Source organism: Leuresthes tenuis, unplaced genomic scaffold (genome assembly GCF_036924035.1).
Source record: "Leuresthes tenuis unplaced genomic scaffold, fLeuTen1.0.hap1 SCAF_10, whole genome shotgun sequence".
Lineage (NCBI taxonomy): Eukaryota > Metazoa > Chordata > Actinopteri > Atheriniformes > Atherinopsidae > Leuresthes > Leuresthes tenuis.
The window spans coordinates 28,956,024-28,968,560 of NW_027325364.1; the positions used below are offsets into that span (position 1 = coordinate 28,956,024).

Below are 12,537 nucleotides of genomic sequence, written 5' to 3' on the forward strand. Positions count from 1 at the left end.
GCATTGTTTGTGTCGGTTTGGTCCTTCACTTTCAGCAGTACAGATTACAAAGGAGAGCATAAAGTGCCAAAGTGGTTAAATACATGAACAAGGGAAAGAAAATGACTTCTCCCTCTTTCCCCATCTCTTTCTCTCCACCTGTTTACTCTCAAAGGATCCCAGAGGATAAGCGACAGCGAAATATCAGACTACGATTGTGAGGACGGTGTTGGGGTTATAACAGGTAATACACAATTAGCCACATACAGAGTTCGCAGAGTTCGTACATAGAGTATCGCCATCACTCACATGCTTCCCAGGGCTGGACAACCTAAAAACGTAGTTATATATCCAATTTGAAAGATAAATTAACGCACCCCATAAGCAGAAGCAGAGTGAGGGAGCACTAAGCGTGGTCTTCCTCTGCACTACAACTTGCTTTTCTGCTGTTTTTGCTAAGACTCCAGCAACACACCCACACTGCACATCAGAAAAGGAGAAGCAAAGCTGCTACCAGCCACAATACCATAGAAAAAGTCATGACCGAATAATGCTGAAAAGGGTTAAAAATAAAGAGAACATTCTACTTGTTTTTACATGCTGAAGACAGTTTTGATAAGCAGCATGTACCTTTCTCTTGTCTGCAGTCTTTTTTTGGAAAAATGTCAATGGAAAACCACAGAAAATGGGCTGACCTTGTTTGCAGGAATGCTTTTGATATTTTGTATGATGGAAAAGGCTACCTATTAGTTTGAGCATGTGATAATGTTTCACATCGCTATTGGCAAATGTAGGCCACAGAAAAGTGAGAGGCAGTGCTTGGAAAACAGAGAGGAATGCATCGAAGAGAGTGGAGAATAGATTCAGCTACTGTTGCAAAGTTTTGGTCATACAGACAGACAGCCAGTCAGGTAGACACACTAAAGGCACCATAGGTGAGGGAAATCCCTCTCTAGCCTTTTTAACATTCTCATCAGCCCTTCACAGCCTCACTATGCTAATCTATCTTCATTTGATTCAAAGTGAAGGGAATACCCCTTTGCTCTGGCCTGGTTGCACCCTCTTCTTTACTCAGCTCCAAACCTGCAGTGTTTGCATTAATCTACTGTCCTACTTTATTTCAAATGAGGAGAATGCAGTTTTTTCTTGTGTACTGCACATAAATGTAGACTATTTTAATTGCCTGGTTCTCTTAGCATACCAGGCATTTTATATATATAAGAAGAAAGTGGAAGTAGAAGTCAGTGCTTTTGTTTGTTTTTCTCATTTGAGCCACCTATTTAGTATTGTTTTAACCCTCAGTTCTATTCCCCATTTCTGAACCAATGTAATATATTCTTTTTTTTTATTCCAATTTGAGCCTTTTTGAATGTGTTTAACAGGCAGTGCTGTACTCATGCGTGATGCAGCATGTTAAGACCAAGAAATTATTTGATTTTGACACTATGAGGCAGTTGATGGTCCTACTGCGAGAGGCTCGGGACTGCTATTCAGAAATGGCAAATCTTTTCATTGTGAAGTCTATATGGGTCACAAAGACACTGAGATATTGTTGATGTATTTTTATTTTTAACTTTTCTTTATTAAACTGAAAGACAGAAGAATGGTGGAACTACAGTTTGTTACAATCTACTAATTGGAATGTTGCATCATTTTGAAATAGGGATTCATCTTGAGATATTTAAACAGATGTATTCAATCCACTACTTTGCCTAACTACTTCCCATCAAAAAGAAAATTGTATTGTATTAGCATGTCAGAGTTCCTTAAGTTTTCCTCCAACTTTACCTACCATTCCTGGCTTTTAAACTTTTGATTCAGGCTTTTCTTTAACTTTCTTTAATGTGCTACACACTCTATTGCATATCAATCAGCTTTAATAGTGCTAAGCATTGACCTTAACCATGGCTGCTAGCCATGTTTGATTATCGTTTAATGAACCCTTTCAAGTCGAATGAACTAATCAGTCTAGCAGAGAAAATTCATTATAATGTTACAGATTTTTTAAATGCTATTTTCATGTTTAATGCACAATGTTAACATAGCAGTTGAATTGCACTTTTTATTAAAAGCTAGTTCTCATTTATGGAATACAGAGATTCAGCATAATGAAAATAGGGGATTTATACCCTGAGTGAAGTGACACTTAGTGTAAGTTTAGGTTTGGCCTCTTTTCTCTAACTTATCCCTGCATGTGGTCAAACTGGACTTGCATTACGTGAGTTCAAAATTTTTCAATCACAAGAGACAGGTTTATCTTTTTATATGAAAAGTACAGCAGTTCCACACTGAGGTGTACTTTTGCTTCATAATTCTAATCAAGAGCAGTCGTGTAATATGTGGTTGGTATGTAACTGAAATGATCCAGTATTTCCCTGCTGATCTTGTTACTCCTTCCGTATCTCTCTTTTTTTTATCCATTCTTATTTTCACAGACTATCGGCCAAATGGAAGAGACTTCCAGAGCTCCACATTGTCTGTTCCTGAGCAGGTCATGTCGTCCAACCACTGCTCTCGGTCTGCTGATATAAATCGTGCACGGTCGCGTTCTCCCAGTGTTCCCCCACCCTCCAGGTAACCTTAGTTAACCAACAGACTGACCTGTTAAGTTTGGATTTACATGATGGTTTTTTTTCTTTTTGTTTGTTATGATCATGTTCATGTCCCAGTTTTTTTTTTTTTTAAATAGTTTCAGTCTAAACTTTCTTCGTATGGAAATCCAGAAAAATATTATGAACTTTAGTAGCTCAATGTAAGGGGATGTTATTATGGGCTACTTTGGATTACTGTGGAACTCCTTTAATACCATGTAGCATATCTTTCAGCTCCTCAATTCCTCAATTAAGCAGGAGGCCAAGTGCCTTATGAACAGAAGTGAACTACAAGATGTGAGGTCCAGTCCATCTTTGTCCCGCAGCAGAAATCTGGACCCATAATTTGACCTTCGACCTTCTCAGTACACCTCTTTTACTAGAGCGGAGCACCACAGTGTGTCTTAAGACAGACATTAATCACCTTACCGGTGTGCACACCCACGTACACACACCCACACTCTACATACACGGTGAATGCATCCTAATATGTGGGTATGCATGACCTGATACTGACAGGCTCATGTGGAGGCTGAAGCGTATCTATAGAGGGCTGAGGTCATTTGCCTTAAAGCTGTCTGGAAAATGATTTGTTTGAATGTTTTTTTTTCTCTTTCTGACATGCCAAAAGATTATCTTTGTTCTCTCCGTGAAGCTATCCTAAATCTCATACAGTGATGTGAATTCCCTCATTGAAACTTATTTCCTTTATCTCGATCAACCCCAGATTACCACAGAAGAATGATTTTATTTTATTGCATAAAATAAATTAACAGAGAGTATTCATGTAAAAGTATGACTCTTGAAGATAAATATTAAGTTGCAGCTTCAGTGATGTGTCTGAAAAGTTAATGCTTGGGGTTACTGCACTGCCTAAGAAGACATAATCAATTAATTTTTTCCATCTCAGAATCAGGTGGCAGAAATTATGCAGAAAACATTTGGAGCCAATGTTATTAATGCTGAGTAAAGCATATTATATTGACTTGTCTTTCACTGTCGTTATGGAAGAAGTGGTCAAGGGAAAGTGGTCAGTTATCCTCCATCAGCACTTATTTTCTGTAAGGGTTGGAAATTGTAGCTCTTAGAGTCCAATCAAAGCCTTGGCAGTGCCAGGCCACAGCTACTTTCCCCCGTCCAATTAACTTTATTTGATATTTCTGAGGCTTGGCCTAAATCAGCATCAGATGCAGAAAATGCACTTACCTAAATTGTGTTGGACAGTGCATACTGAGTGTATTTCATCTGCCTTAATTAACAATATCTGGTTATTTATTGAAAACTGTTGAAAATGAAACAGGAAACGAGTTACAGTGACTTTGGCATTGTCCCAGAACACCTACACTATTAAAACATTCCCAGTGGAATTTTATTGCTTTTTGTGAGGCTTCATTTTGTTTAGAATTTCTTGACATTTTACTTACTTGTGTTTCCCCAGCTTTTGATAATGAGGTTTTGTTTTTAAAAGACAAAATCTTGAATGTAACAGCTTAGTCAAAAGTTGCGTAATCAACCAGTAGAGGTGACAGTAGGCAAGTTTAATGGTTTAGCTAGGCTTTTCTGTTTGCTCCTCTGTGTATGCTGCTGATGTTTTCTTTGTGTTACTTATATCTGTCTATGCGTTAAAGTTAACGAGAAATGCTCCTCTTCTTTTGATTGCTTAACTCTCTTTCAGCTCCCATTGTCCTTGTCTGTATTCCTCTTTGAAACAGTAACATCAACCTTCCCTCTGAGATCTCTCAGCCCTTTTGCATCCTGTGTCGTTGAGAAATCTTCTGGTCGCTTGGTTTCCTGACCTCTCCTGTCTCCATCTGTCTGCTTATGGTTTTGTCTATCTCCAGTTATACTCCTCTTTCTTTATGCTCTCCTCTTCTCTTGCTCCTTCCTCTTTGCCATCTCAGATCCATCTTTATCTTTTTTCCTCCTCTCATGTGTTTGCAGCCATTTTCTCACCCTACCTCGAACCAGACATACTCAGCCTAATGATGATCCTCAAAAGGACACCAGGTAGACTTTTACCTGAGCTTGCATGAAGCCCCATTTTTACACCTCCACTTTCCAACCCAACACTCCTATGTACCAACCCACAGACCCATTTTGTTTAGAGGAAAGCCTCTATTTGATTGTTGAACACATGGCACTGACACTATGACATGTATTTACTCACTGTTGTTTGACCAAATTAAGACATTAACTGTGCACTAAGCCAAACTATAGTGAATCAACAGAGTCAAGTTTAATATTTTGAGTTGTTGTTGAAGTAATTTCAGATTTACCTGTCCAATATCAGTGCCATGAGTATTGTGTCGATGTGTGACAGCATAAATTTTCTCAGCAGACGATTAAATATATAGACACAACACATTACTTTTCAGGAGTACTGTATGTTGAACAGATGACTGACCATAATATTTATCCAACAAGCATTGCACTCTTTTACTATCTCATTATCATATAAATCATCTTCTTCATTTGCTCCACTGTTTTCTGTGTGTGCAAATGTAAATTGTTGATAGGTACATCTGCCTTCTGTACCAGAAGAGTGACTGGCACTTCTGTAAATGGATAGGTTCTCAGTGGTTGTTAAGTTTTATCCAGCTAAGAGGGTTTCCTCTAGAAGCTGGAGATAAATTCAGTTTAGAAAGGGGATTCAGATGAACCTTTAGCTTACGGATGTTTGAAATGGAAATCCAGAAATGTCTTCCAGCATTCATTGCAGGCTTTTCTTTTTGATATTGCCCCCCTTTTGAGATGAAAAACAATTAAATGCTGACCAGTTGTGATATTTTTTTGCCAGCCGCAACCGTCGTGTACACCCAATCTGCAGAGAGGAAGCAGTCAGGTTACTGCGTTCCACTAGGATGTCCCGTGCCTTTTCAGAGGGCGCCTACTCCTCCGACTATGACTATGAGAGGTATTGAAATGCACTGATGCGGCATCTGTGCATCCGCCATCTTGTGGTCTCTTACAGTTGTCCCTCGTTTGTCTTTCATTTTCCGTTGTCATGCTTGTGATGACAGAAAATGATATCCTGTCAGATATCTGTTTTTTTTAAGAAGTCATCACAGCTCTGAAGTTGTGTAGATGTACAGTGATGGTACACAACTGCCTCTGGATATTGAGGCTCAGAGCTTTTATGTGACAGAAGTATCTCTTTATTGATGTTGTTTACCTATACATGGACATTGTACCAACAATTTGTTAATCAAGTGATGTGTGATTATTAGTGTTGTCTTTACATGCTATAAGCAGCTGCTTTTTGCTCATTCATTGTTTGGCATCTCTGATGCATATTGTTCTGGGCTTCACTGCAGCCTCACAGCAAAGTGAAAAAAATCCTTTGATAGTTCTTGTTAGACTTCATTCTTTATTTTGTCATTCAAGTCTGGCACAGGTTTGTCAGTGCAATATGGTTTAGTTGTTATCTTTTCCCATGACTCTAATGGTAGTAACATATCAAGAAAGCTGCCACTCTCATCTGCAGTCTCAGGTTGTAATTCCTTCCGATAAATCAGGCACAAGATGCTGTCCTGTTATTACCTTTGACCTCACCCACTTGTGGCCAAGTTGTGGTTAGAAACAGACTGCATTATTCATATCTTCATCTTGTGTATTGTTGTTGCTTGTGTTAGTTGTAATCACATCCACTGACACAACATGACATCTCAGAAGACGAGAGTTCAGATTTGTCACTAGATACTTTATTGATGTTCTACAGGCTTTTTTGTCCAATGTTTTTTTTTCTCATTAAAAATATCCAGATGAAGTCTAGATATTCGATTTGAGGGTGCACTGTAAAACTGGTGCTGGTTGTTGGGATGTTGTAGCTGTTTCTTTGTGCCCTACAAGCAGTGAAGTGGGCATATATGTTGTTTTTGCTGCTAGAGTGAAGCATCCAGTGTGTCCGACAGCTGAAATGCAATTCAAATGCTGTGCAGATGCTACCCACTTGGTGCACTCCTGCCAGTCAATCATCCGTCCATTCACTTTTGATACACGCTTAATCGAATTCATGCGGGGGCGCTGGAGCCTATCCCACCTAGCTTTGGATGAGAGGCGGGGTACAACCTGGACCACACAGACAAACAACCATGACAAACAAGACAAACAACCATGCACGCTCACACTCTCAAGGTCAATTTAGAATCACTAATTAACCGACCATGCATGTTTTTAGATGGCGGGAGGAAGCTGGATTACTTGGAGAGAACCCTCTCTGCCTGTCTGATACTGTTTGAGATATATTTGAATCAGGACAGGAGTCTGAACTGATGCAATTACATCTTTAACATTAAAATGAGGTTTTGAGTTGTACTGGTTAAATCCTTACATTCCTAGTATCTAGTTAATCAAGAATTATCCATACATTGGTATATTTAAGAATTCCATCTGCTCTTCGTATGAATTGTGTCTGTTTGCATCCAGGAAAAGAAAGTGCTGTAAATGAATAAGGGCATTAAAAAAAAGTGCAAGCAACAGAGAGCATTGGAGGAGTTTGCGCCTTTTGGCAAGTGTCTTAGGTCAAGTGAACTGCCCCACAGTGTACCACAAGTTCATGTTATTATGAAACAAGCCCAACTTATTTCCTAGTACAGAAAACCAGTGCTTTGCGTCACTGGCATCCTGTGAAAAATGAGTAAGAAGGCCTCTTCGAATGTGCAGAAAATGTATATCATGGCTGAATCCATAAAATCCCACCAAATGATATATTTGTTTCAGAAATAATCTTCACATTTTCCATAAATCCTTGTTTGTTGCATCATCTTTATTATGGAAATGTGCTCATTATTATGTTCACAAACCACAGCAAATGATGGTTGATAAAGTGTCGGTCATTGACAAAAAGAACATCTGCTCTACTCAATATTTTCTATTCTACAAGGGCAACAGACACTTGAACAATTTGAAAATAAAAATGACTACAATTTTCTGCGATTTGAAACTTTTGGTGTCAACTTGCCTTGTTGGAGGTAGTTCCCAAGTATTTGCAGTGACAAAGTGCAGTGTCCTCTGCACTTTCCAAAAATGGTTTAGCTTGGTATGTTTATTATTTGTGAATGTTATAACACACTATAACACGTATAAAGCTTCGAACTATGCGCATGCGCATCCCTTCCACATGTCAATTTTCCATATTTTCAAAAATTTTATAAATATTTTGTTTACTATTTTGATTTGTGCTCCAAGTTCTTTTCTGACCCACTCCCACACCTTTTTATTAATTTACTCTTTTCTACTTTGGTTAACCAATAACCTTTGAACTGTCAGTGTTTTTCTGTGTGTGAGAAAGCTTACCTGCTTTTTTCCTTCAGCTCTTCAGGTCAAGAAGATTTACCCTCATCCTCACAATGCCAAAACCATAATTGATGGGTATTTTTCAGGACACAATAGATGCATCAAGCCAAATGCAATTTTCTCACATTTCACTCGCCCTAAAAAAAGCAAATGAATGCCCACAAAGCTAGAAAATAGCAGGCAAAGTTGTTATGTTATAAGCACAGTGTAAAGAAAAACATGTAAGTTGAGCAAACCAGAGATTATTCAGATAGTATTGAATCAAAGTAATTGTCAATTGTACATGCACACTTGATTTGAATTTAGGTGTTTGCTGTTGTTTACAGAGGGTTTGTAGATGATTTTATTCTATTCTATTTTAGTTTTGCATATTGAAGTACATTTTCTACAGTTCAAATATACTTTTCAAACTTTACAAGCAACCTGCTTGCAAAAGGTAAATACAAATATGGACTATATATGATAGTCATAAATGTTATTGTTAACATGAATACACTTATGGTCCGTAAACACCGTGGAGTTTTGAGGGTGCAGCAATATTCTTTGCCCTCCACACTGTCCATCCTGCCAGACTGATATCCCTGCCCTGTTGGAGTCCCACTGAGTGCCTGCCTGTCTCTCAACAACCTCTGTAGGAACCATGGAGCCATGGATAGACACGAGTATCACAACAGGTCCCGCTCTGCAGACCAGCGGCCCACTATAGAGCGCCTTACATCCCGCTCACGCTCTACTGAACGCCCCCACGACTCTTCGCTCATGAGGTCGATGCCATCTCTGCCATCTGGGAGGTCTGCACCCCCCTCACCTGCCATGACGAGGTGTGACCCAGATCGGAGAGGCTAATCAACTTAACAGCAGACCGGAGTTTTAGTTGTACAGTCATTTCCATGAGCAATAGCTACACTGGAGGGAGAAATAATTCAAACACTAGTTTAAAAAGTTCAAAAGAATGTCCAAAGGACCACAAGTAGCATTGATAGAATTAAATCTACTTAATACATTACATTTGATATTGAGCTTCTAACAATGAATTTACATTTGTTAGTTATCTTAGCTAATCCGACTACTTACCCATCTTATCCAAATGGTCCAAGCTAGGAACATACCCATTGTCTATGTATCATGTCACCACTATTTTTCTGTTTACCTGCCAGCTAGAAAGCAATAATGTTGTCCAAAGCTACAGTTCTTTTACCACCACTCTGAGATTTTTGGAATCCAGAAATTATTTCAGCCTCCAGAGTTGCGACACATCTGTTAAATGTATGTGCAGCTAAAACCTCTATGGAACTAATACAACCTAAACAGACTCAAACCCATGAGCTCCCACCCTACCTGGGCCTGACTAAATCACAGTTAATTTTTTAACCCCCCCCCACACACACACACACACAAGAGAAACACCCATATCACACTCAACTACCTTTCACCTTCCCAGTGCCCTGCTACCCTCCCTCACCTCACCTCACCCCATTAACCACTCCGTCACAAGTGCCCCCTTTCCCACTCACCAAGCCACTTTCTGTGTTGTCCCTACAAGCACTACTGGATGTGAAATGTTTTATTTACATATATCCCAGGCACAATGATTCTGACTCTGTAGACAGCTTGCTGAATGGGATTGATATTTAATTTGGACCACACCACACTGCTCATACATTTGTGTGAGTATAGCAGTGATGGGCCAACATTTTACTTTGATTTCATTACTAACATCAACTGATGCTGTTTATTCTGTGGTGGCATTCTTTTTTTACATTTTATTTATGTATTTTTTCTTTGGTTTTGTTTTGAGTTCATTCCCTTTTGGAAGTCTGAACGCATGGTCGCACTGGTCTGCTGTTTCTGCATTCAACTCTTTTCTCCCTGCAGCTTGATGAGTCGACAGTACATGCGATTCACACCTGGCATCTTTTATTGCAGCTCAGTTCCCAACAGTTGATGTGACCTTCCACTTCCATGCCATGTGCCAAATGTCATTGATGTATGCATCAGTTTGAATTTAAAGATACAACTCACATAGTAAAGTTTAAAATTATCTTCCATTTCCGCAGTCACTGACTGCCTAATCATATGTGATCTAAATTAATGATAAATTTATAATTTTCTTATGCTATAATAAATTAATAACTTACCCTAAATAATAATTACAGAGATGTTTATGACCAAACAAGTAGTTTCTCTTTTTAATTAAAAATGTAATTACCACCGTAGTACTGTGATTTGGGGGCAATATGGCCTGGCCCTACATTCATCATTGGATCTTGTTTTACTATGTTCCTCATGGGAGTGTCCACTACTTTTTGTCATATAGGGCACATCCTCGTAGTGGATCAGTCCAGACCAGTCCCACCGGTACTCCTATGTCCAGTAGGCGTGGACGGCAACTTCCACAGCTTCCACCCACAGGGAAGGACAGAAGTAAGTCACCTGGACATCTACTATTTATATTGCATGGTTTCTGTATATGGAGAAACTTGAAAATGTAAATATACCGTTTTGTATTTTGATATAATGTATTTGATGACTCAGCTGTTTGGGTTTTAGGAAGAGTTTTAGTTTATAGCCGCTGCTTACATTGACACTTCAATTTCAAAGGAAAAAGGAAGGATTATTATTTGCTGACGGAATGGTTTAGTATGCTTTAGATCTTCACATTTGTTCGTTTTCTTTTTTTTTTCTACTTTTGCCTTCCATCCATAACATATCTACTCGGTTCCTTTTCCATTTCTCTCTCAGAAGATGGAGACGAAGGAACAGAGCCTTGTGAAGGTCTGTACCTGAATGTACGGGTTTAGTCTTTCAGACAGGAAGTGCTGGTTGAGCTGCACCTTACTCTGAAGGCCAAAACCCTGTCTGCAATGGCAGGCGGCTGGGTTCAGTGAGGCTAAACCTAATCTTTGCATCCTGAACCTGCCCCCTGTTGCAGTTGTGTTTAATGTACTGTTGAGATGTTCTGTGTCATCAGGTCATACATACCTGTAGGTTTGTCTGGATCCTATTAATAGTAGCATTGTTGTGTTCATATGTAGCCTCCCTGTGTCTTTGCTTTGACTTTTAAAAATAGATATTGTTAAATTTTGTTTACAAATTATTGATTTATTTGAACTATTTGGATTGCAGAGATACTTCACCACAATAATTATATTCTTTCCTGTCTGTCTTAGCTAAACATACCGGTACTTTAAATATTTTTCTACGGCACTAAAACTTTTTAATTACAACGTGACATTTGAAGTAGTTGTTCCTCTGCACTCCTTCAGCCAATGTTATGTGTTGTAAAAACTTGTGACATTTACTTTAAGAAACCTTATTTTGAGTTCAGTGATTATTTTTATTTCTGTCTTTGGATCAGAGGACAATAGATACAAAGACTGTACTAGCTTTTCAGTCACTGTGGGGAATTAATGAGACAAAGCTATAGAGAGATGGGGTTAGGCTCATGCAGTGTTGGAGAACTTGTCAAAGCAGTTGCACAACTGTTTAATCACTGCCAAAGTTCCTGAGTGCTTTACCTGTGTCCCTGTACAGCCGCCAGCCAGCCCTACTTCCTCTTTCTATGTTGCTCTCGCTATATTTTGCTCAGTCGCTCTCAGTCCCACCTTTCTTCTGTATGGCTGCCATCTTTGATCATTTGAAACCTTCTTATTTGGAGTTTGCTGTCACAGTGTCACCGTTTTTCCCCTTCTTCCTCTTTTATTCTACCCTATTCTAACCTTCTCTGCCACTGTTTGTGTATTTCTTTCTTTCTTTCTTTCTTTCTTTCTTTCTTTCTTTCTTTCTTTCTTTCTTTCTTTCTTTCTTTCTTTCTTTCTTTCTTTCTTTCTTTCTTTCTTTCTTTCTTTCTTTCTTTCTTTCTTTCTTTCTTTCTTTCTTTCTTTCTTTCTTTCTTTCTTTCTTTCTTTCTTTCTTTCTTTCTTTCTTTCTTTCTTTCTTTCTTTCTTTCTTTCTTTCTTTCTTTCTTTCTTTCTTTCTTTCTTTCTTTCTTTCTTTCTTTTCTTTCTTTCTTTCTTTCTTTCTTTCTTTCTTTCTTTCTTTCTTTCTTTCTTTCTTTCTTTCTTTCTTTCTTTCTTTCTTTCTTTCTTTCTTTCTTTCTTTCTTTCTTTCTTTCTTTCTTTCTTTCTTTCTTTCTTTCTTTCTTTCTTTCTTTCTTTCTTTCTTTCTTTCTTTCTTTCTTTCTTTCTTTCTTTCTTTCTTTCTTTCTTTCTTTCTTTCTTTCTTTCTTTCTTTCTTTCTTTCTTTCTTTCTTTCTTTCTTTCTTTCTTTCTTTCTTTCTTTCTTTCTTTCTTTCTTTCTTTCTTTCTTTCAATGGCAGCCCGGGCAGGGTGGTAGCAGATCTTATGTGTGTAGTTCCCACAGAGCCTTGTGACACTGTGCCTGCGTGTGTGAATGTGAGAGTGTGTACATGTGGCTGTGTATGACCTGGATTCATATCATTATCCGTTGATATTTGCACAGAGTAGCTGAAATGCTGATAAACCCTTCCAACTTTACGTGCATCTCTAACTCTAAAAAAAATATATATATATATATTTTTTATTCTTTTATGTGTGGCAACCACTAAGAAGGGACAGGGGAGGAGTATGGGGCATCTGACGCTCACACTGGTCAGTCAGGTGTGTTTGCTGTGACAGAAATGGTCTTTAAACCTGTTTTAAAGTAATGTGTC

At 38.5% G+C, this 12,537-nt stretch overlaps 1 protein-coding gene across 30 annotated transcripts in view; it reads left to right on the forward strand.

Annotated features, from left to right (window-relative positions):
- Window positions 1–12,537, forward strand: part of rims2a (regulating synaptic membrane exocytosis 2a) — a 131,778-nt gene that overhangs the window by 82,137 nt on the left and 37,104 nt on the right. For 28 of the 30 annotated variants that reach the window (XM_072394851.1, XM_072394852.1, XM_072394854.1 and 25 more), the window contains 5 exons: window positions 155–223; window positions 2,415–2,553; window positions 5,368–5,484; window positions 8,501–8,686; window positions 10,183–10,289. In XM_072394851.1, the coding sequence (XP_072250952.1) occupies window positions 155–223; window positions 2,415–2,553; window positions 5,368–5,484; window positions 8,501–8,686; window positions 10,183–10,289 (618 nt within the window). The remainder of the gene's footprint in view (window positions 1–154; window positions 224–2,414; window positions 2,554–5,367; window positions 5,485–8,500; window positions 8,687–10,182; window positions 10,290–12,537) is intronic. The other 2 variants (XM_072394849.1, XM_072394856.1) reach the window with 2 other exon arrangements.